At 43.5% G+C, this 25537-nt stretch overlaps 1 protein-coding gene across 1 annotated transcript in view; it reads left to right on the plus strand.

The window, feature by feature from the left end:
- Positions 1–25537, plus strand: part of samd11 (sterile alpha motif domain containing 11) — a 53304-nt gene that overhangs the window by 10937 nt on the left and 16830 nt on the right. Inside the window, 4 exon segments of the mRNA XM_038722796.1 lie at positions 5313–5488; positions 13612–13721; positions 20989–21081; positions 24292–24456. Coding sequence (XP_038578724.1) covers positions 5313–5488; positions 13612–13721; positions 20989–21081; positions 24292–24456 — 544 coding nt within the window.

Consider the following 25537-nt stretch of genomic DNA (forward strand, 5'->3'; position numbering starts at 1 on the left):
AACAATGATGTCATTATTGATTGGAGATGTTATAAAAAGTAGATGTTTTCCTGTTAGTTACACACATATAAACATGTTTTTTCACAATGATGGGGAAAACGGGTTAGAAATGACTATACAGTGGCAGTACTAGTGTATAGGTGTTTGTGGTGGAGGACTGTGTTAATTCCGCCACCTCTGTGAATATGAGCATTATATTTTTATGACAGAATAGTTCAAGATGTTACTAATTTACGTATGTGCAGTTTATTCACAGCCGGCCTTTATCTTTGCAGGTATTGCAGTAAGTTTGTTTATGTGCACATTCATTATTTCAGTATAACCAGATCAGGCAAATATAATGCTTGCCTGTGTTTCTGCAGGCCTGTAAGACAGTATAGTGTGCCCTTGTCTGATTTATTTATTATATTTATAATATTTATAGCTCGTGGAGTAAGGTGGATGCAAATGGGTGCTTCTATAAACAAAACAGCGTCATGGCTTGTGGTGAAGAAAAGGAAAACACCAAAATGATTTGAACACTAAGTAACAGAGATTATTTTAAGGTGCACTTATCAAAGCTAAAGCAATAAACACAAACTCAGTCTCTTCATTTTCTTCTTTTTTTGTGGCACCAGTAAGAGATGGCCACTACAAATCCTTACAGACATTATCCTGACTATCAAACACATCATATGAACTTTATTATTGGGTTACTGGGGAAATCTGGTTACTGCAGACCATGTAAACACTTTAATCAAACTATTACTTCAATCTGATTATTCACAGTAATCCAGTTATGGCGGTCATGTTTGCATACTGAGCGATCTCAATTTGATGGAAGCTGACAAATTTGTAGCTAATCACCTTTCATAGGTGCACCTGTGAGTATCTCAGGCCGTAGGCTCTCTGTGCGGGTGAGTCACAGATAAGGAGTAAAGTAAGAATGTCTAATTAGTATTTTATGAAGAGCTGGATTTCAGGCTCACACAAACACACAGCAGACAAATTGTTTGTTATAGTCTTGTTTCAGAGCGCTTACGTGAGCACGGTAATGACCGCTTCTCCCGCCCTCCTCCCTCACGCTCGTTTTTTTCCCCCTCTCTCATTCCCCGTCGTCTCCTCAATCCCCCTCCCCCCTTTCCCCTAGTGCTCGCGCCAAGTCTGCCCGCCTCCACACACACACACACACACGCTGCGAGGTAACGGCAGACAGGCGCGTGACTCATTAGGCATTCGTCCCCCAGGGAGATCGCTGGGGGGGCGCGTGCGAGGGAGAGAGAGCGCCGCAGCTGCAGGAATGTCACGGGCGGCTACCGCTGTGTGTGTGTGTGTGTGTATGTGTGTGTGTGCACGCTAATGCTGGTTGGAGCCAGCGGCAGGGTTCTGCACCTTTCAGGAAATAACGCAAGGAGAAAAAAAAAAAAAAACACACTTATTAGTCCTCTTTTCCAACCAAGAGCTCATTTAAAAGTCTGAAATAATTTTTGAGAGAAAACATTACATTGCCTTTTACTTGGCCAATGTGTAGCTGTGATATTAGCCCCTGTTGTTGTTCACAAGAGCATTTTGTTGCTTTTATATTTGTGAATTCAGGACTCCACCCTAATGAGTAACAACAACATATATGTTGTGTGTTTGTGTATAGCCTGTATGGCAAATATATAACATAAGGACATTGTTCACCGTACCTAATCACTGGATTAATGTTTTTCTTTGAAATAAAAAAGCTTTATAACACATATCTACCTATTAAATGAGAATATATGCAGATGATGTTTTTGGCCCTTAAAATACCATATCAAAGTACTTTTGACTTCTTGCCATTTCTCAAGACTCTTAAATAAATGTTATGAGGCCAGATGACGTTGTATCCAGTACTTTAAAAATCTCAGCCTACCACACTCACATTCATTCATTCATTGCCATTCGAGTCTGAGAGACTTGAAATTTGGTAGGTAGCGAAAATTATTCACAAAAGTTAAAACTGCAGCATTGATCTACTACAAACCCTTTAAATTTGTGCATTTATATAAAATCTTTCCAAATTAATTCTCCGCCATCTTCAGTATACTTTCTTTTTTTTAAACGAAACATGAAAAAAATGGAAGAAAAAAGACAGTAGTACTTTTTAAAAAGTATATATTCATAACAGAAAAGTTATAATGTGCCAAATTATTTTGAAAAGCAGGATCATTTTACTGTACAATGTAAAAGTTCAGGTAACGTGTTGTGGCTGGCTCTGATTTGATGCGTAATGCAGGAAGAGGTTACCATAAACTGTAATGCTAAATCACTGCAGCAATATGTGTTGTATAAAAAGACAAATTTCCACGTGAGTGGACAATAAATATGTTTAATCTAAATACAATAATTATGGTGGAATATTGGGTAGATTTCTATATTATGGAACTTTTTAAATGTTGGTGTTCAACATTGGTGGACGTGTATGGTGTTGTGTAAGGTAGGCTTAGATAAGCAGACACTGTATACACTACAGATACACTCTTGGGTAATGGCAAGAAGTCAGTATGGCTGGTTAATACGTTATGTAACTATAATGAACAAAAAGTCACAGTATCAAACTTGCAGTAATTTATGAGTCATTCGCCATTTCAGTTCAAGTTCAACTTCTAGATTTACTCTCAGAGCATACAATATCTATTGGAGAATTTATGTATTATATGAACATATGTATGTGAAGGAATTAGGGCATTTATGTTTATTGGTAGTGTTTCTAAATGTTTGTCATGTACTGAAATCACCATTTTAACCTTTTTTGCTTGTTAATGTGAAGCCCAGATATATTTCTTGGCTGCCTGACTGTCAGACAGAAAGCGTGGGAGGTGATATTCATAGAGGTGCTTTTAGTGGGACTTTTATGAGAGACTTTTTTCCATGGCTGAAAGGAGGTTGACCACACACAGTAAGGTTGCCTCAGCTCTGTGCACACGCGTGTGTGTTTGTGCGAGCATGGACGAGCCTGAGCGCTCAGGCGCCCTTCCTTTGAGCACTCCTACGTGGGCTGCCAGGGGTGTGTTTTGCTTCGTGTTTTGTTTCGGAGAGCCCTCCCCCGTGCTGCGGAAGTGTTGCCGGAAGCAGTGGGAGCTCACCCCCAGTTATGCGTCAGTGCCACTAAAGAAAGGATCGGGGCTTTCCGGGAGGAGAGAAGAGGGAGGAAGGGGGGGGAGGGGGCTGTCAGCCTGGGTATGTCACAGCCATGTGGGTGGTTGTCTACAAGCTCACACACTATCACACATAGCCACAGTCACGACTGGCCTTAGACAAACTATTCTTGTATACACTGTATTGCTGGCATGCTCCAAGTAAAATCCCCCGCTTTGAAGGGGAATTCTAAGGAACAGGAACAGGTGTGTGTGTGTGAGTGTGTGCATGCGTATGTGTGTGTGTAGGTGGTGAGGATAGTGCGCATGTGCAGTTGTGTATTTTCCCTGACAATGTGAATACATCAATAAAGAAACATGGAGGTGGAGAATTTGTGTTTAAAAGATGTGTGTCTGAGAGATATAAGTGTGGTGGCATCCATAGAAAGTGTTGTTCTCACGTGATGTTTCACTCCCGCTTCCTCCCTCCAACGCCCTGTTGGAGCTTTGGCTATAACCTTCCCTACAGCCTTGTGTGGAAGTAGCAGAAGTATCGGAAAGTGATCCACTGTCCTCAAACGCTGGAGCAGAACTTCAACAGGAAAGAAGAAAGGAGGGGGGAAAAAAACTCTTCTCTGGCAATGCATGATAAAAAAAAGAGGAAGTGCAGAACTCTGTGGCCTGCTCATCCTGGGGGATGTTTTCATCTCTCTCTTCCCATACCCCAACTCTTTCTAATGTCTGCCATTTGAGAGACTCTAGAGGGGCTGCACCTGTTTGCCTCTTGGCTAGGAGCCCCCAAATCCCTCCTCCCACCCCCGCCTGCCACTCATGCTGGCGCGCCTCCTGGGATGGAAGGAGTGGGGGAAGGAGGGAGCGGGGAGGCATGGCTGAGAGCAGGGTTGCGTGTGGTGGAAGGGATAGCTGGAGGGCTTGAAGGCGTCCGGGAGTGCAGGCACCGAGAGAGAGAGAGAGAAAGAGAGAGAAGGGGGAAAACAGCTTCAAATCCAAGTCCACTCCCCGGACGGACCTTACTTCTGTGGTGCTTTCTCTCTCTCTCATGTTTTGACTCATCACATTGTCTTTCATTTCTGTATTTTCTCTCACCTTTTCTCTTCACATCTCCCTTTCTTCCCTGTTAACTTTTACTTCTCAGCCTTTCCCTCCCCTGCTCTTCTCCAATCACCCCCCCCCCCCCCCAATATCTTCTTCTCTCCATCTATACTCCTCTGCTCCTCCTCTCTCTCCTCTCTCTCCCCCTCCTCTCTGTGATAGGACCACGTTAATCTGCAGTGACCTCTTCAGGTCACATTAAAGGTCGCCCAGCTTCACTTCCTAACACCCCTAGGCCACACTGTCATCTTTATCCCTTCTTTTCTCTGTTTACTTCTGGCAGCTTTGGAGCAAAATAAACACTTAATTCACCAACCGACTTTTCTCCCAATCAGTTCTGTCATTCCATTACTTTTACTGGTTACAAATTATTTACCCAGCTGGCCTAACATAGAGTATTGGAGAGCTTTTTCAGTGCTAATTTAATATATATAACTCATACACAAAGCGGACACACAGCTTGATGAAAACTGGCTGGAGGCTGACTATAAGTCTTACAGATTATTTTGTTTTGGTTTCAGCTCATGGACGCCAGTTACACTGACATATCTACAAAGCTGCTGAACCAGTTTTTGCTGGAAGCTTGTAAATGAGGTTCTGATAAGGTTATTCTGAAAGCTAACTGTTAAAGACTTCTTTGCTTGCTTGCAGAGTTTTCATGTATAGTGCATCTTAATCTTAGGTGTAGTGTTAGGAGTTACATTTGACTCAACATGTGGATATATATTTTTTGATGAAATTGCAATCTCTATTTTTTTAAATTAGTTGTGCTACTTCACGAACTTTCCACATACCCCCTGGCGACTGCAGAAGTACCCGCTTGGGTACAGTTGAGAACAGGGGCGTAGGACTGCAGGGGAAAGGGGGACTGAGTATGCAGGACCCTCACGTGATAATAGAATGAATTGCTGTGGATACTAGGAGAGGCACATCGAGAAGGCGAAATGTGTAAACAGCAGCTTTAAAAGACATGTGGAAATGATATAATAAAAAGAAAAGATAACATGCTGCAGATAGATTGAACACAAGCAAAAAAACAGATTCAGCAATTTGACAACCTGTATATGAATCCAGTTGCTTCAAGTGTCGCCTTTCTCTGTGTGCCCTGTTGTGCAGAACCGCGGGCGCTTGGCTGAGAAACGCACCATCCCCCTGCCTCCCAACCGGGTCCCCAAGAAGGAGCTGGCCTCCATCTTCAGCAGTGACGACAGTGAAGGCAGCGAGCGGGCCAGTGGGGATCATGCCCACATCAAACAGGAGGACGAGTTGCATTACAGTATCATGAGAAAGAGGTGAGGCACCTATGACTTCTGTGGCCATGGCCACAAGCATGTTTGACATTTTTTTCCCATGTCATTTTTATACCAGATACAAGATATCAGTTAATATCCCAGACTTCTTAGCTTTTTTTTTCACTTCTCACATTTTCTTTACTTTTTCTGTGTGTGTTTAGTAGACAATGACGCACATTGTCGTAATTGCGTCGGCTTTTATCAGGCTGGAAAATGCGTACGTTCTGTAGTGACATCACCATGAGAAGAAAATGTCATGCTAGCCTCTGAGGTGTTACTTTTATTAAAAATAATGAACAGTAATAAGACCTCTGTTTTCTTTGCTTTTCTTCAGCAGAACTTTTTTAATGGCTCATCATGTGTGCGTAGTATTTTAATCAAAGGTGATTTTAGGATAATTTAGAGGTGATAAAGGCACATTTTGAGACGAACAGACAAAGAACCGTGTTTCAAAAATATACTAATGGCCTTTTCTTTGGGATGTCTAATGGAAGGATGGGTGCGAAGCTAGCGTTTTGTTGCTCCTGCCAAGCCTCAGTGTATCTGTCTTGACTTGATATTAAAAGACTGAGTCATCTGAGTCACCACCACTGTCTACTTCATCCCATCCTGTGCTGCGCTTGGGAGGTAGTTTGATCATAGTGTTTAATGTAAAATATAAGTCGTTACGTCTTTATGTTATGTTATTGGACTTTTTCTGCTCACGTGTAAAGAACATTTTGAAATGGTTATAAAATAGCTCGCTGTAGAATCTACTTCATCTTGATGTGCATCTATCCCTGCTTCTAAATTAAAAATCTTAAAAGATTATGTATTAATAAGAAGTGTCACATATGCTGCCCCATGCACAGTCCTACAGTATCTATAAACAGTCTATGGATCCTCATCATTCACACAGTCTTGTTTTTGATAATTTAACCTAATCAGGAGGATGGCAAAATACTTAACAGGAATGTTTTGCTTCAGTATTGCATTTTTGAGAACTTTTAGGCACCAAACATAATAAAAATACCACATGTGGTATGTATTAGGAATGCAACTTAAATGTTTTCAGAAATGCCGGTAGTTTATTCAGAAATCAAAACATGTCACATTTTAGTGTCTGTCAGTGAATGACTGTTTGGCTAATTGTCAAAATTAAATTTTCCACAATAATGGGTAGGGAAGAGTGCCCAGGAGTGGTATACACATTAGATTGTGTTTATCATAAAAATGTGGAACGCATTTACTAAATGCATGTTTGGATTCAAGTAAATAATCATGTTCACATCTTCATACGTGCGAACACACACATGCGGGGTTACAGTGAGTACACCTCATTAAGATGAATCAAATGGGCTCCCAGGATAGCGCTGCTTCTCTGTGATGGCGTACACGCTTTGTTAGGAACATGAAGTCAGTAAGTTGATCCATGTGAAATGACGTTTTCAATTTGGAATAAACATCACATGGATTAGTTGGTATGTACATTAAAGATTCAGAAATCAGTTAGGCTATGGACAGATATAATGTAGAAGCTGTTCATTGATTAACCTCAGAAAATCCCCAGCTGCATTATAAGCAGCTTGTGCAACCTCATTACAGGAGGGGATGTTTTTCATGTCTTGAGACTTGCGTGTGACACGGCGGACAGCACAGCAACTGTGAAGCTTTAAATGGATCCACTAACCTCGTTTAAGAGGGCCTCCCCTCCCCCTGACACTTGTGCCGCTGGCGCGTTAAGATGATAATGAATTTAAAGAACACTTATGACTAATATGTCAGGCTTTTACCCTTTGAAAGGCGACGGACTCGCTGGAGCCGCAGCTCCGGTCTGTCCTGGGCATCCGTCTCAACCCTGCTTTATCCCCCAGTGCAGGTCTGGACGTACAGGATAATGGGATGTCCAATCACGGAAATGTGATTTCCATTGACCGCAGCTTCGTAAGTGAGTCGTGGAAGGGTCTTAACAAATTGGATTTGGCCAATGGATGTGAAAAATACAGGGCCTCTGTATACATGTGTGAGTGTGTCTGTGCTGTCTCCGCCACACATCATCAAGGATAGTGGCAGCACCGTGTCACGCCCACTTGGTTGCTGGAACCTGCCTACTGTAACTGCACTTTAATCTACATGGACATTTCCAAGCAGCATGTGTCAATTATTAATCCCATTTTTTTTATCTTAATATAATGCATCATGCATCAAGTTCACTTTAGGATATACTTCATACTCTAGTATTTCAGTGTATAGTTAAGTATATATATTGTCACTTTGTGTAACATTGCAGTGTAGATTGCTTGGTTAGTTCAGGTGGCCGATCGTTGTGTATTAAGAGGATTTTCTAATCCAGGCGTCTTCTCAAGTTCATTATAAACCGGTCCACATTCTTTTAACCAGATTAATGTTAAGAGTCGCTGGCTTACAGACAAGTAGTTTACCTGGTGCTCCAAAGATCTGCACTTGTCCTGCTGAATAAGCACGGAGCATCTAGAGACTGAATAGCAGCCAAGCCACAGAACTAACCAAATAATCATTATCACAATAAGGTGTGTACGGAACTCTTTGGAGTATCAAAGAAAAGTCTGGTTTGGCTTCTGTAAAAAAAACAAAAACAAAAAAACAGGAACTGAAAGTTTAGTTATCACTTTGGTACTTAGTATCAGTGCTGCAGATTGTTTGTGTCTGACGTGGATTCGTTAACGCTGATTTATGGATTTCATCTCAGGGACTAAATATTTGATGGAGGCAAGTTAGGATTTTAGTGTCTTACTCAAGGGCAAAACAAAGCCTACCTTGGTGTTTGCTTCAGTTGGCCGTAGATAACAAAGCTTTGATTGAAAAGTGCTGACTGAGAGTCTGGGTAATTACCCGGCAACCACTGCGGATTTTATAAGTTACACCCGCTGACGTGTGCCTTTCAGCCTGCGCCTTGTAGGGGAAAAAAAAGAAAATCCACCCTACTCATTATTAACATTCAGCTAAACAAACAAAGGCAGTTTTTCAATCATGCATGAGGCCATTTGCTTCTTGTTCACTAACATATGCAAATGCCTCTACAAAAGGGTAAACTATTATTTTAGAGGATTAAGTAGGAAGAGGGAAGCTGTCGTAAGATATGCAGACCTTTACCACGGACCTACAAATGCATTAAAACATACCAAGCTGTTTGGTTTTTGTTCAACATACTCTGCCTGTCAGAGGCTATCGCTGGGCCACCTTACATAAGGACCATCTTGTCCTGTGCTCATCCAATCACCAGGGAGTAAAGCTGATAAAAACAAGCAACCTACTGAATTCAACACAACCTACAGTACTAACATCCCATCTAACTGACTGGCATTTCTGTCTTCAGCAACATGTTTACAGTGTGTAAGTCACTGTGGGCGTAATTTTGATAGACCTGATTATAGCCTTGAACTGTTGCCTGCTTGATTTAGTTTTTTCCCCCAGTGAAATGTTGAGGCGGTGTGAGCTTTATTGCTCTTTGCGGTGGCTACGGTGCTGTTTGTTTGTTGCAGATTCACGCTGATAAGAAGCTGATTAGTGCAAGTAGAAGCAAACTGAAGATGCTCACATTCATAAATGTTTAGAAGAATTACGACTTAATATCACAACTCGCCTCTCTGCATGAACAGATTTTTTTCATGGAGCAGTGTTGGCTCATAGTTGTCAATGGATGGATGCTGTACTCAATCCGTGTCATAACCACAGAGAGAGACACTGACGCTGGGTTAGCTACTGTATGTCTATTGCATTTGACATTTTGTCCTCTGGCTTTATTGAACAACTGTGTCATTGCCTCATGAGGTCACGGACAGTGTGAAATTACTGGAAATGGCTCTCCACCTAAAGCCCTAATTAGTAAGCTTGGTGGTTTTATAGCTTTCTAGAGGAGCTTTCCGCTTCAAGAATCTTTTGCCTTGTTTACACGCGTTTGCCATGGCAACAGAGTCACAGCAATTTAGTAGTTGATTGGGCGTTGGCTAGTAGCAAGATGTTCATTGTTTTCACATAGAGCAGTGTTTTGTCTATTAACTCCTTGTGAAAACAGAGGATCAACAAAAAGATGGTCAGCAGTGTTCCAGCCATTTAGTCTCAGATTTGGTGTTGGCTTGAAGCACGAGGTTCATCATTTCCACACAAAGAACATAAAGAAGACAGTGTTTACTATTCATCGTGGGCTGTCTTCCAGTATGTTGAAATTAGCTGAAGATAATAAGAGCTTTGGCCTTTCATATAGAAAAGGAGGAAGGGTTGCATCACACTGTAGAAATAACAAATCATTTCCTTTTCAATCCATGTGCTCCTTAAAACTGTTGATTCAATTACTCTGAATTAGAAAAACGAGACGAGAAACGTCAGAGGAGAAATTAACAGTGAAACCAGCAGCGTGTGCATGGCTCACTACAGCAGAACCTAAATGCAACATGGCGGACTTACCGTATATTCTATTTCCATTGTACTTTTCTTTCCTCCCTTGGCTGCCTTATCGACCTCGTGTCAGCCTGTACAGCAGAGGAACAACAAGGAGAAGCGAAGCCCAAGTGAAGCCAGGCTACTCTTACTTATTTATGTATCTATTTCTGTATTTATTCATTACCCCCTCTGCTTGCAGGGTTCCCAGTTGCGGGTTGCCTTTCGATCCTATTGTGAGCAGCATGACAATTGTGTTTCCATTACTCATAGGAATCAGACAAAACATAAAATGTACACAGAACAGGCCCATATTCCTGATTTAAGCTTTGTATCCTAAACTAAAAGTATTTCCTAAATAAGAGACGTGGATTGTAGTTTTTCCCCCTGTAGAGCATCAGAGAAACTTTAATCATTCTCTCTTTTTCTCAGCATATTGCCCAAGTCCATATCTTACTATGCAGCGGTTGTTGAATATTACATATTGCCTGGTAGTGTTTGAATGTTGCTGTGGGCCACCTGTGCAGGTTGGAGTAGGCTGTGTGTTCAGGCTGTTGTCTTGAGAGCAGAGGAGGGTACACAGTAAAGCTGCGAGCACCAGATGTTACACAGCGCTCGACCTGTGTCTCTCTCTCTCTCTCTCTCCCCTCCTCCACCTTCACATCCCTGCTGTCTGTCTGTCAGCACTTTCCCAGTGGTGGTGTGAGACATGGCGTCAGGGTGCCTGGGCTGCCAGCTTCTGCCAGCTCACACTGTGACCTCCAGCTCCGCCACCTCAGCTCCGCGTGCCAATGCCACAGCAGGCCACTACTGGGCATTTGTACTGAGTCGACTCCCAGTGCCAGGAGAAGAGTCTTTTCATGTTGCGTGGACCATTTGGAATGGTAACGCCTACTGTAAGAGTAGAAGGGAACACAACCTTATCATAACAAAAGGAAGAGCCCCAGACACTGATCTGGCAGACAGGAATACTGGCCATTTTTGTGGCATTTTAATTTATTGTTTTATTGAGATGCCTTATTTATCAATACAGAATGATTTTATTTAATTATTCACAACATATTGTAATACTGAGTAGCGGTGACTCTGATAAGTGATATGAATCAAGGATTAGTGTGTTTAAAACGCATAGACTAGAAGTATTGAAATAAAACAGCAGTAGAAGTTAGGGCTGATATTGGCTGAAATGTATCTGTAGCATCGGGTGTCAAAAAAGTTTCAAGTTTCAGCGCACATCAAATGCTTTGTTGGATTATTCCCCCCCCCCCCTGTTCTCAATCAGGAAAACAATATAGTCACTTTAGTAAAATTCGTATTACTTATAAAGAGTTTGTGGTATCTTTCCAGTTATGTTGGATACCTGTAGTATCCATGGCAGAGTATTAACACATATTAGTTATCCAGTATCTGGGTCAGAGTGTCTGTCCTGTGGCCGGGGATGACTATTGACCAGTTTAGGGATGAGCTGAGGATGAGATGATTGTCTCCGGTGTGCACTTGGATGATAAGAAGACAGCTCATGTCCCTCTTAGCTATCAGGCCCAACAGCCACAATGTAACCCCCCCTCCATCCTCTCCGAGGCCCCCGTCCTTCCCAGCTAACCCCCGGCCTTAGGAGCTCCTTAGGGAGCGCTGACTCAGGTGACTGGGTTTTAAACATCCCCATCTTCCAGGGATTGAGTATGACCTTGCCTCCACCCAGGGAAAGAGAGGGGGAGGGGATTGAGGGAGGGCAGGGGTGGGTGGAGATAGGGTTAGGCCCTCATTAGCCCAAGCCGAGGCGGGACAGCTCAGGAAAAGTGCACTAATTACCCCACTAACAATGTCCTTGCCGTTCATGGCTTAGAGCGGCCACTTCGCTACAGGATAATAACCCCATCACCTCTCTGAGAAGTTCAGGATGGCATTATCATGATCACTTTAAATGATGGACAGAGGGTGGTGTTATAACGCAGCCAGTTGATGGATGGATTTGGCTGCAATTTCACACAGTGGAATGTGTAACTGCAGTGTGTGTGATGTGTGTTTTGTTGGAGTCACTGGCTGACGCTGATACATTATTATACGACTTTAAGCACAATTTAAAAAAAACAACCTCCCCTGCATCTCATTTTCTTTTTGAAGAAAACCATTGAGCTCTCAGACACAGATAGCTACTAATTTTAGCAAGTTACACTCTAAGAAACAGGTCTGTCATTAGTCTAAAACGTTTGCAGTCACAGTCCAATCAAGCGTCTCCTTGCTTAGCAACCGGTGGTGATTGTTTTGTCTAAGACTGTTTTCTGAGTCATTGCTTCTCTGTGACTGAAAGGTGACTGGTGTAGCCGGCATGGCCAGCATTAGGGCCTTCTATGCTTTCCTTCATCTTTTCTGTTAGCGTGTGGAAAACAGCTTGGCGGCCGACAGCCTGACATTACAGCGGGGGCCTGTAATCATGGGACTGTAAAAACCCAAATCCAGCAGCCGCAAACAGTGTGGCCTCGTCATAGTGGTGGCAGCTAAGAACCATTCACCGCTTCTGTCCTATAAACTGGGCTTGCTGTGTCATACCAGACCCCCTTCATAGATGATTCTGCTTTCAATAAAGTTGCCAGTTAAGCCTATAAACGAGATTCCTGCTGACATGTTGAAATACTGCACGTTTTCAGGCTTATTTTGTGTTCAAAATTAGCTTTCCTGTTCTGCTGGGCTTTGGAGTGCTCTTCCATGTAGCATGTATGTCACATTCATTTAACAATACATTATGTTTAGATCATTACCTAAGAAATATTCAGCCCCGCACCTCTCCTGACCCCTCAAGCTTTTTGCCATTACACTGTGACTACACTTGCACTGCACTGCTGCTATACTCCCCTCAAACTCTAAGCGTCTACTTCCCATCATTATGCCATTTAATGCGATCAGGATGGTAATCAGATTGCAAATGAAATACCTCCATGACACAGTTGTGTGGGTCGACTGGTGTGGGGAGGTTAGAGAGGTGGCTGGTAGAGCATTCGGAAGGGCAGAGAGGCTCCAACCAGATCTGGGCCTAATCTGTAAACCCTCCTCCTGCTCCTCCTTTGGGCGCTGAAGGGCAGAACATGGTGTTTGAGAGACTCTAGTGTGCAGTTTTGGTGCGTGTAGACATGGCATTAGAAAAGATGACCTTAAATGCCGGTGTCATATACCACAGATTCATTGTGTTGTCTTTTAACGTTACATTCCTAATAAGTAAGTAAGACTTGCTCAAAGCTTGATTGCTAATTTGTTTTATCTTAAATGTTCATCATCTGTCTCCTCCTATTATTCAATTGCCATATTTCTCTGAAACAACCGTTGGCGGCCTGAGTTTAAAAAGAGCCATAATCAGGTTTTAAGCTGCTAAACTACTTATGACTTGTGAATATGTTCGTTAATACATCTTAGTGTGGAAGATGAGTAGGGATGAGACCCAAAAGTGCTGGATGCGGTAGTCTGTCAGAGTGCATTACACACCTCAGAGCTAAGAGCCAGTTGACAGGACAGCCACTTGTAGCTGCTGAGTCTGTGTGGAGGTATGCATTTTAGAGACAGTGCTGTTTGGATGGAGGATTGCTGCGGTAAGTAGTGTGTGAAATAGTATGACTTTATGCGCTGCTGCTTTATCGCATACTGGTTTGGATTGCATTTTGGAGTTAAGTTTGTTTGGAGCTGCTTTTAAACTTGTTTATCCTCTTCTTTCTTGTGTGTGTGTGTGTGTGTTACAGTCGTGACAGTGACCTCTCTACAATCATCTCCAACCTGCACCACACCAGACAGCACGGCATGCCCGAGGGCCAGTCAGCCTCTGACCATAACACCAGTACTGGACACACAGGTAGGACCCCCAGTAATGCATAGTGTGCGTGTTGCGTGCGTGCGTGCGTGTGTGTGTGTGTGTGTGTGTGTGTGTTTAAAGGTTTGTCAGGATTATTTCTCTGTCCTTTTTCATCTCTTTGTCTCTTTCTTCCTTTGCATCCAGACCGCTGATATATCCACCTTTACATCTCCCGTAACCCATTTAATTTACTCTAATTTGTGTGATTGGGGGACTTTAACATAAGCGTATTACTCATTCCTGAAGGTCACTCTCAAGTTGATTACTTAATGTTCTTCCCAAATTCTCTGCCGCACTCAAGGATTTTTGTTAAACCCCCTGTTTTAAATTACCTCTGAATAAATAGCTTTGTTTGCCATTAATCCAGTTTCATGTGAGCAGAGGAACCACGGTGTGCGTGTGCAAAGAGCTTTTCTTACAGCTTACAGACAGAACACAGACAGACATTTAATCACAGCTATTTGTCAAGTAGCTTGTATGGGGATATTGTGCAGCCATCAAAGACATATGGTTATAAAACAGCCTCTGTGGATATCACTATTCAGCGATCAACCTACTGCACTGGATGTTTCTGCTACACTTGGTTTGTAGTTTTCTCTGTCCCAACAAGGTATGATTGAAAGCAACAATGCTTCCCCAGCAACCTAAACAAGCTTTTCACATTATCATATTATTGCCTAATAAAATTGTATTTTTTTCAATACTTACTGAACTGGTATATGAGGTCCTGGGTTTTGCTATGGACTTTGTCTCAACTTTTGGTGTTGATTTTACAATATGCAAATTTTAATGTTGTTGCAGGCTCTTATATTATTTATTCCACATTAAAATGCTTGTCTGGATGTCTTTTCTCTATGCTCTCCAACATGGAAGTCAGTTTAGTATGCATAACTGTAATTATAACCAATGTTAGACTATGATAGTTAAGATTTTTAAGATCTACTCTGACTTTTTGAAATATATTGATCCTGAAAAAAGAATCAGCTGAATTAAAAACATTCCATCAGCAAACCCAAACACTTTTTAAACAAACACATTTACCCCTAAATAAGAAATGAGTTGCCTTTTTATCAGTGAAGACCATACCATTGCTCCACTGTTGCTCATGGTTTGACCCTGTCCCATCTTCTACTGTTAGCCAGAGGCACAGCAAGTGCCATAATCATCTCAGACCCGTCACCTCCATACCCTCTCTCTGTGTGCTCATATTCCCTGTCTGCCAGATTAATTGTCCATACGGTGCCTGTGATATCAGGCAGGGTGGGTGGAAGGTGGAGGGTATTAGACTGCTCAACAGCCAGGCCAGCCAGTGTCTTAAAACCCCGGTTTGGGACGGATTTCCACCCAAATACTGGCCTAATCAGTTGCTAAACTTAATGGAGAAATCAGAGGCCAGAGTAGTTATCTTAATGAGGGAAGACACAATGGGATTGAGGTGGGTGGGTGAGGGGTGAAGGAGTAGGGGGTGAGCGCAGAATAGCCTAAGACAGAGGGGAGTCCAAGTCCCTCAAATCTGTCCGTTTGACCATTTAAGGGAGATTTAACAGGCTGCCTAAGCGGCTCGCTCGTGTCTGTAAATAAGTCCAATCCGATCAGCCACAGGCTCTAATTGTGTCTGCCAGTGAAATTAGATGCACACACGTTCACAAACACACAATTACACACAAATAACACATACTTATACAGATGCGTGCCCACGCAAAATCAACACAGGTTCAAATTTGCCTCCAAATACATAGGTGGGTGTAATGTCTGTGAAGTTTTAGAGCAGTGGATTATTTGACGGTAAACACAGCTCGCTGCCTATAATATTGTGTTTACTCTCTTCGGTCAGTCAACTTTCTTGTTTGACTTATCTTCCAAAAGTCTTTAACGTCTATCAATGAACAGTGGCGGGAGAGAATCCGAGAGATAGGACGGAAGAAAAGATCAAAAAGAGAAAAGAAAAGGAACAAAAGTCTGCAACAGAGAGCGAGACTGGGCTGCAGTGATGGAAGAAACATTTGGAAGTAGAGAGACAGAGGAAAGAAAGATGAATGAGTGCGGTGGTGGTATCAGGGGAGGGCAGGCGGCAGCTATGGCGGAGGAAGGCTCTGTGTGTTTGTGTGTGGGTGTGCACGTGTGTGTGTGTGTGGGTCAGGAGGAAAGGGAAGCAGGCTTGCTGGGTCGTCTCTGCGCCGGAGTGGGCCGTTAATTAAATCTGAGGGACAGACAGGAGGGCTGCCTCCCTCCTTCCCTTCTCCTCTCCATCCCTCCCTCATTCGCTCTCTCACTCCCCAGCCGCTGGCTATTCAGAGGCTCTGTGAGAGGTGGGGGGAGGGAGGGGGGAAGGAGAGGAGGGAGGGAGAGGGAGAGCAGGGGCGCCGACGCTGAGAGTCTGGCTGCCTGTGGAGACTGTAAACCGTGGCTCTGCGGTCAGACCGGAGACTCAAACAGGCAGATAAGGTGTTTTGGACCGCCACTCTCTCTCCTCTGCTCCCTCCACTCAGACTCCCAGAGGCAGTTACAGCCTGTCGGTGTGTGTGGTTGGGGGTTGTAGCGGTGGTTTTGGGCTTGAGCACATTTTGTGTGTGTGTGTTTGAGCATGTGCACCTTTCTGCGTGTGGTTTTAAATGCCTGGTTTTAGATGTTTGCTTGCGTGTGAATCTGCAGGCAAGCGTGTTAGTGCAAGACCTGTTTTTTTTTTTTTTCAAACTGATCGTAAGTGAGGATTGCTTTTAAAGTTTTACCAGCTAGTTATTACATGATTAGCATAGACAGGCAATTCCAAACGAAAGTAAACACCCCAGGATTTCTGATGATATTAGTCATACAGAAGCAAAAAAGGGAAATGTGGGTTGTAAATATTTTAAAACATCCCCCTACTTAATAGGAATGTAATTTTACTGCCATAACAAAATGGCTTCTCAGGGTTATTGTTCATAAAGACATGCTAATGCTTCTGCCAAGAGATTAAATTTACAATGACAAAAAATAAATTCCAGTTAATAGTGAAAATAAATACTTTTTTCTTACTTTCAGTGCACTTAAAGGAAACCAAACAGAGGTTTTCAGTTACTTCAGTTAGAAAGTCCTGTTATTGTGTGCTTTTTTACATTTCATTTCACAAAAGTCACTTAATAATCGAGAAGCGTCAGCTGTACTTTGACGCCCTTATTCTTAAAATTTAAATGTGTAAATTTTGGCGTTCAGGGTAATGCATTGCCAAGTAACACTTTCCCTAATGAAAGTAACTAAACACAGTATTGTCACTAAACTTGTAAAACATGTATAACCTATGGCTGAGGCATTGTTTTACTACAGCGTATTAGGGCCACATTAAGGGGGGAAACAATTGAGGATAAAGATTTTTTATTTATTTTGCATTTTGAGATAAAGTGGAAATGTCGAGAATAAAGTCAACATGATGAGAATAAAGTTAGAATAAAGTATAGAATAAAGTATCTTTTTAACTTTATTCTCGACATTTCGACTTAATTCTTAAATTTTTCCAACTCTTAATGTGACTCTAATACTCTGTCTTATGGTTTTGTTAATAATATAATTATCGCATTCTGGTTGTCTTGCAAAAGCTACTGTAAGCAGAAAAAGACAGACGAACACTGAGATGACAGACACAGAATAATTAGACAAGAATGGCAGAAGGCGATTAAAAACAGTTATACTTGTATTATTTTTTTATTTCCTCATCTAAAAGATTTCATTATGAGGTGCAAGTTATGTTAAGGCCAGAAACACCTTTTATAATTCACTGAGGGTTATTGTTGTGTCCATCCCTGTTCTGTCCATCTTGATTGAGTTATAAAGGTTTTTTTGAAACAAACTCAAAAGTGAATTGTGCTCTACAACTATCTGTTGATGGAAACATCAGTTCTTGCGCATCACCACCTGCTCACGCACAGTATTTACAGGAGGGACCTACTGTAGCCGACAGAAGCGCTTTAGAACGACAAAAATAAAAGATTGCAGGTTTAATTTTTATTTTGTTGCATAACTATACTGAGATGCAAAAGAGATTTTTATGTGACAATTACTTTAAGGTCAGCAATATATTAGTTAGTTGACCACAAATTCATATCCACTAATGTTCTTGCAATAATTTCCATTCTTCTTTAGTGTTCTTCTCTCTCCCCCTTTCTTAATTTCTCTCTTCCTGTTGAAAGACATAGAACATGACAAACAGAGGGGCAGTGTATGGAGCAGTGTTACTGTGCGTGTTGGCAGTGGCGCATCCTCCCCTCAGTGTGAGCAGAAGCGCCTCTCTCCATCTCCATCACCCATCCCCGTTCCTCCTCCTCCTCTTCCCCTCCCTCTCCCAGCTGCATCGGCCTGTAAGCCAATCAATGGAAGGGCTTTCAGGGCCGGCGGAGGCCCCGGCGCACGGAGGGGGGATCAATAAGTTATTAGCACCATTCTGTCAGCTGTAATGTGGAGATTGATCGGGGGGCTGCGGCTGGCGGCCCACCCCACGTCCCCGCCTGTCACCCCCCACACCCCCACCCTCTCTCTGCACCGCCCCCCCTTCCCGGCCTGATAAAGATGACAGATTAACGGAGTAAGAGAGGAATTAAGGAGTCTGGCTGTCTGAGCTGTCATCACGCTCCATGGGATGGAGAGAGGAGTGTAAGAGGACTAAAGTTTGAGGGAGCAGAGGAAATCAGAGAGTAAGAAAGAAAGAGGAATGTTCCCCCTGCCTGATGGTTCGCCCTGTTGGTGTCACATGAAAGAGAAGTGGTTTAGGTCCTGCTGTTTCCTCTTTCTCTATCTGTTCCTCTGTTTTCATCCCTCTTTTCTCTCAGTAGGAGGAACAGCAGATAAGGAGGAACTGAGGCAGAGGCTAGAATATTCCATGTTTAGGTTGACTTTTTAGAAAAATAAAGTTAGCCTGTAGACTGTGTTGACCAAGAATGGCAAAAAACAGGGGAATTTATCATAGCAGCTAATGCTATTCACACTTAATTATTGCTCTGTTTTGATAGTTAAAATCACAGCCTTGAAGCTAAAATAAAACTCCTGACTCCATAACCACTAATTCTTCAGCAAAATGAACAAGCAGGTGATAGGGAAATGCCTGGGGTAACAAACTTGGTGTAAGCAGTATTAGTGGGAGTAAAAGGGTTAGCATAGACGCTAGCAGAGCTCAGGGTTCGGCATTAAAAGGGAGCGCCAGTGCTCTAAGAAGCCCCATTTAATTGGCTTTAAAAGCTTTCCGCCCTCAAATCTCTGGCCCTCTGGCACACGTTCAGGAGACGCAGTGTCTTGAGTGAGGTCGGCTCAAGAGACGACTCAAGTGTGTGTGTTTGATCATGAGAGGCTCTGGGTGTGGGTGTGTGTGTTTGGTGGAAGAGGGGGTTTAACTAATGGGGGTTCTCCCTCTCTCTTTGTTAATATTCCACTAATAGGATAGATGGAGACCTTTTTTTTAATGGACCAGTGAAAAGTAATGTACTGAACACGATTTGAAAATGAGAAGAAAAACAGAATGAGAGATCATAAAGGAGATGACAGAAAAATTCAGTGTGTGTGTGCGTGCGCACACTTGTCCATTAGCGCTCCCCCCTCCCCTCACTGTCTCTTTAGGATGGTACAGGGAGTGGATCTCCTCAGGACCTGAGAGGCAACATCAAACACTGGATCATTAGTGAACCTCCTCTCTCTCTCCCTTTCTCGTTTGCCCGCTCGCCCTCTCATCAACACCAGGGCTCCTTCAGCAGCCCACAAAATCCTCGAGTCCTGTCTACATCTCTTTCTGTCTCTTTCCCCTCCCTGTCCGTCTGTGTCTTGTTATAGAGAAGAAAGTACATAAGTTAGGGTGATAGGTGAAAGGTTAAAGATCAGGCTCCACTCCAGCGTCACTCCTCTCTTGGTGACTGTCTGCCCGTTGCTAAGGTAACAACAATATCAGGGGCGGACACATGACAGAAATCGGCAAATGTTTGCTTGGGTATTGTCACCAAATTGCGTTGTTGTTTTTTTTACCCCCTGTACACTGTTTTTCCGCACTGTTTACACATGCTGTGCAAATGATGAAAAATTGCTTTGTTGAAAAAGAGAGACAGAGGGAGAGAGAAACCATTCTCCTTGAGGGAAGGGGAGAAAAGCCCCCTACCCGCCACCCCGTCCCTAAATATACGCACCGAGAAGTGAGAGAGAGAGAAAGTGAGAAAAAAAAGAGCAAGAAGGGAAGCAGTTGCTGCTGTGGCTTGGCTGTCTGTGTGGAGGAAGAAACTGAGTGAGAGAAAAAGCAGAGGAGCGCCAGATAGAAACAGAGAAAGAACGAAAGAGAGCGAGAGATAGAGCAATGACAAACGGCTTTTTCCTTCCTGCCGGCGCTGCGTGCAATGTGCTCTGCATCCCCTCCCTCTGTGATTAGGCCCGTATTGATTTGAGGTGTGTTTGAGGGGGATGGGGGTGAGGCGATTGGGCGGGAAGGAAGAAAGGGATGAGAGGGGAGGAGGAGGCAGTAGGGGTGCTGTAATTGTACACTAGCTGCTCCTCTTTGGTGGCAGGGGAGGTGGTAGGGGGGAGGAAGAGGAGGAGGCAGGGTAGGTGTTAATGGGAGGAGAGAGCGAGAACTCCTGATGGCAGGAGGTTTCAATAACAAGAGAAGGAAGCAGATGGAGAAATGAGACAAGAAGATCAGAAGTGTGTTTATGAGGGGAGGACAGCAACACGAGTGGCTGCCGTGGAGGTACAAAAACTAAAAATAAACACATGATATAGACATAATGTAGGCTGACAGGAATTTCTCAAGCAGCTGAGAGGCTCCCATGCACTTTAGTCCTGTCAGAGGCTTTTGTGCCAACATCTGGAAAAAGAGAAGAAAGGAGAGAGGAGAGAAAGGAAGAACAGTGATAACACTTGAGGACAGACTGTTGGAAAGGGACCTTGGAAGAGACACAGAGAGACGGAGCCCTCCCTCAAACAGACAGACAGACAGACAGACAGACACACACACACGCACGTGAATGAGCCGGGCAGATCTGTCATCCACGGTGGCGCAGGCCCCCCTCTTATATCTGACAGAACAGGCACATCTCCAGACGCCCGTGGCTTGCTTCACTCGCTCTGTTTCTCTCCCTCCCTCCACCTTTCACTTTTTTTTCTCTTTGGCTCCTTTTCACACTCTCTCTTTTCCAACTCTGCATATCGAAAGTAGCCGCCATGTATACAGGTAGACACAGAGCAGAGCTGCAATCTCAAGCTTTTACTTCAGACCTTTTACTGAGTGCTCTTTCTCTGTCTCTCTCTCTCTCTGTGTTTACAGATGACCTTCTAGGCAAGAGGAGAAGCTTCTCTCCCAACAGCAGCAGTGAGTGTCCCTCTGACAGCAAGAAGTCACGTAGCGTATCCCCCAAAGGTAAGACCACGCAGTGTATTTGTGTGTTGTGACGTTACAGGTGTGCTTGAACGTGCATTGTCTGAAAGGAAACTGGTAAAAATTGTAGGAAAGTAGACGAGAAAAGATGGAGGCTGCAGTGTGAAGAAGAGGGAGAACTGAGGAGGCATCAGTTCAGCTGCTGGTGATCAGTGTGTTATGGTGTGTTCACATGCAATGCAAATTTAATCCTTGCAATGCTGAGTGTTCACATACAACGCGATAAGCGAATAAACACAATCCGCAAATACCACAGCTATATGAACCCAAAGTAAACATTTTACTGTGATTTAATTGCAATAAACGGATCAAACTGATGCCGAGATAACTACAATATGATGCAGATTTGTTAAACTTATGAATTCAGGCTTTGTCTGGTCTGTCAGCAAGCACACACACTGCCTTACATGCAAGCAAACACACATTTAAACCATTTTCTACCAGAGATGTAGTCCCAATGAAGGCTGGGATTTGGGTGAACTGACCCTTTAACAGGATGTCTAAGATAATATCCCCGGTTGATAGAATAATATAATTTCTGCAGCGGGTTCCTAATATAAACATTTCATTGTTAATTTTTTTCTGCTCTGAATACGACATGAGAACATAAATAACGGACCTTGAGAAGGCACACCTTGGCCAGACTATTTCCCTCTGTAGCGCTGCAATCTGGTCGCCATCCTCTATTATTCATAGCTCATTCGTGTGGCGTGAAACCGGGCGCCCGGCGTGGAACCGGCACAAAGCCACTGGGCCTGTCCCTCTGGGCTCCTGAGGAAGACTTCCTGACTGATGCATTATACAGCAGGCAAAACCACAAACCCAAGGGCAGCTCACCGCACAACCAGCCTCATCTCTGAAGACACCTGAACAACACACACACACACACACACACACACACACACACACGCGCACACACTCTCCAGGTGCATATGTAAGCCGAACAACATAAGCTGCACACCTACAGTGACACAAATAGCTCTGATTATTTCAGCTGTGAGTAAAATTGTTATTTTATGATGGTTCCGTTCTGTGTAAAATAAAATAGGCGAGTGAGAGTGTTCATTTGGAGGTCAGACTGATTGTAGAGCTTCGCAGGAGCCTGGTGTTGACCTTTGCTCTCTGAGTGACCTTTGACCGGCAGCAGCCCTGCCTGGAGCCCCTTCCTCTGTACTCATCCTAGCTATTATAGTCTTACTTAGACACAAGCCTGCTTCTGAAAGATGCATGGGTTTTTATGGATGTGTTTTTGTGTCAGAGACTGTGTGTGTGTGTTTATCTGTGTTTGTGTACTTAGGCTTGGCTTCCTTTTAAGGCAAATGGGGCTTGTGTTTTTGTGCCTGTGTGGTTAGTTTTTTGACTTTTAACGCAAACAACCTCTGTTTACGCCTTGCATATATTCTTCCCATGTTGTATATTTGCATAAGGGGGACAGATGAAGTTTGTGTGTAAGTGCGTGCGCAGCATGCTGTCCAGAGAAGTGCATTTAAGCCATTTCAAAACACTGCTGATCCTGTGTCTTAACCTTGAGCTCTGCCCACACCCAAACACTGACTCTGCACCTGTATGTGTGTAATCTATGCGTCTTGCATCTTCTTGCCTCCCAAGTTTGGCGACATACACTATCCCTTAATGATTAATGCAGGTGGAGGAATAGATTGAGAGAGAGAGATGGAGAGGGAAGCATATGGATGGAGCCAGAGAGCTTTGACGCCGCTGTGTAAATGATGTCTGTTTTTCTTTCTGTTGCAAAGTCGGCACCCCCTGCTGTGTTTAGAGAATGAGAAAACTTTAGACAGGCACAGACTAGTTGCACGCACACGCACACACACAAACACACACACATACACTTGAGGACCTTGGGTGGATTAGCTGGAGCTTGGCGGTGGAGACAGAGATGCTTGCGCGCTCGCTTCCTCCCCCACCTCCACCCCACCTCCGCTCTTCAGCGCCACTCCTGCTCGCCTGCCCGGGGCCAGGCTCAGGTTTCAATAAGAAGCAGGGCGGTAAAAATAACCCCGCTTTCTTCTGTTTTTCCCTCCTCCTTCTCATCCTCTTTCTCCCTCTTCTAACTCCCTAACCACCTCCCCATAGCCCCCACCTTACCTTACCTTAGATCATGTTACTATTGACAGAAAGAGGGAGGAGGGAGGTCAGAGAGAGAGATTAAGTGTGGGGAATGACAGCCAGATAGATACCATAGACCGCATCATCTTCACAGAACACCTTAAACACAGCACAGCAGTACTACACGCACGTATTCACAGACATGGTGGAAGAAGCTGAGCCTATTTTTTGTAGCCTGCATTAAAAACTGTCAAAATACAGCACAAGAAAACAGCCCTATGTATAACCTTTCACCCCATGCCGATGTTACTGCTGTGGTTCATGTCAGAGAAATGGTGAGTTTGTGTCAGGGTCAGGCTCAGACCATTAACAATGCATGGCTGTATGACTATAGCTTCAACCAAAGACGTTTCCGCCCATCAGTGCTGCCTTGTTAATGAATGGTCTATGCCTCAGCTGATAGCTGAGGAAGGATGCATATCAGAGAGTGCAGTAATCATCAAACATATGTAAGACAGAAAGGGTGTAAAATTAATTCTCGATAATTCTTTGCTCTGTGTTTACAGCGGCAATGTGTCCTGATTGCATTTTGTGATGATTTTAGAACTGCATAAGGAATGATTTTTTTCCTAAAAATATGCTGGTCGTATCGGCCAAAATCACAAAATACGACAGAAAAACATTCCCCATTACAAAATATGCAAACTGGTTCCTGAGAAGAAGTGAGTGAGCCCCCCATTCACAAAAAGTTGGACTCACTAGTATTAGAATTAGTGCTTCCCTTGTCCTTTTGGGGTAAACTGATAAACTGGGTAAAGTTTGCCGAGCTGGTAAACAGAAGTCTTCTATGTTCGGGTGAGTGATATCCTGAAATTATTTAAGGTATTGAAACCCCAAACCTGTGACCTGGCTGTGTAGTAAATTTTAGGCGAGTATTTGCTTGAGGCAGATTCCTCACAATCATGACTGACATGGAGATGAATTATTTAATCATATCCTGAACAGATAGTTCAGTGTGTAAGGCTAATGGAGTTTCAGAGCCTACAGTCTCAAGTTAGTCTTTATCCCCTGCAGATCAGCTGTCACTGATTGGTCATAATGTGAGTGTCTCCCTCCTCTCTTCAGAGAACTCCCAGAGCCCAGTGGTAGAGGCAGGCGGCAGCCACGGCCACATGAGCCCTGAGGAGCACTACAGGCGCATGATGTCAGCGCTCAGCGAGCAAGGATCCTATGAGGAACAGCAGCAACGCCTCTACCAGCTTGCGAGCAGCATGGGTCTGCCTGGCCACGGTCAGTCCACAGACTCTGTATTTATGTATTTATTTATTATGTATTTATATGTGTGTGTGGTCATCGTCATCCTCGCTGTCATCATATCAGCTTTCAGATATCTGCAGTGCACTCATCTTGTTAAACCATATACCTCAGAGTGCAGTTGATTTCCAAATAGCGTTTCCTACTCTACCAGTAAGAATTGACTCCTGAAAGAGATAGAGGTACTTTCCCTTTAGTTTTTTTTCTTTATTTTGAAGTAACTTGAAATTTACCTCAAAAAGACAGTTTCCTTTGGAGGCACTTCACTAGCTTCTATAAAAAACAACTCTTCCATCACCTGTCACCAAGTCACTGAGATGCAGTGCTACTTTGTAACCCCAGTGTGTGGCACTGTGTTCAGGGTACATGTTAAGGTGTGCCACACTGCTGCCACTGTAAAAACCAAAAACCCCAGCCATGGAGACGGCTGACATTTCTATTTGCAGTGCGCTGCCCCCCCAAGTGTCCAGGTGTCACTCGGGATGATTTCTGACCACCATGGCTCTCCGTTGTTAACAACACCCACAAGCCTTCGCATGCATCAATGTCGCGATTGATCCGGGAGCTCTCATTGGCTGCCTGCCAACCCTCTAAATCTCCCAACACCCTGAAAACCACCAGAGTGTCCCCAGTTTTTCTCAGGCACATAAAATTGACTGGTTTTAGCTTAAGAGAATTGTAGTTTGGTAGGGAAAAAGAACGAGAAACGTTGCCTCCTTTGGATTTTATAAGCTGGTTTTATATTCATTTCACTGTGCCTGCCATTAAATGTTATCCTTTTTCTCACATTTTTGTAAAGAATGTAACATTAAGTCCTACCAGTCTTTATGAGCTCTTTCACAGTAGCATAAATCCAATCGATGCCCCAGACATATTGTAGTTTGAGCTACTTTTATTTTTATTTGATTAGTAATGATTTTTAATTGCTGGCTGCAAATCTAGGGGGCGAAGCCTATAAACGCTTTAATTGCCTTTTCCCCATGTCTTAGAGGAGTTAGAGGCAAGATGTGGTGCATTGTGGGGATTTTATGGCCCAGGGTGCAGTCTGATAGCTGGC

Source organism: Micropterus salmoides, unplaced genomic scaffold (genome assembly GCF_014851395.1).
Source record: "Micropterus salmoides isolate LMB-PRFRI ecotype aquatic unplaced genomic scaffold, ASM1485139v1 Ms_hic_scaffold_16, whole genome shotgun sequence".
NCBI lineage: Eukaryota > Metazoa > Chordata > Actinopteri > Centrarchiformes > Centrarchidae > Micropterus > Micropterus salmoides.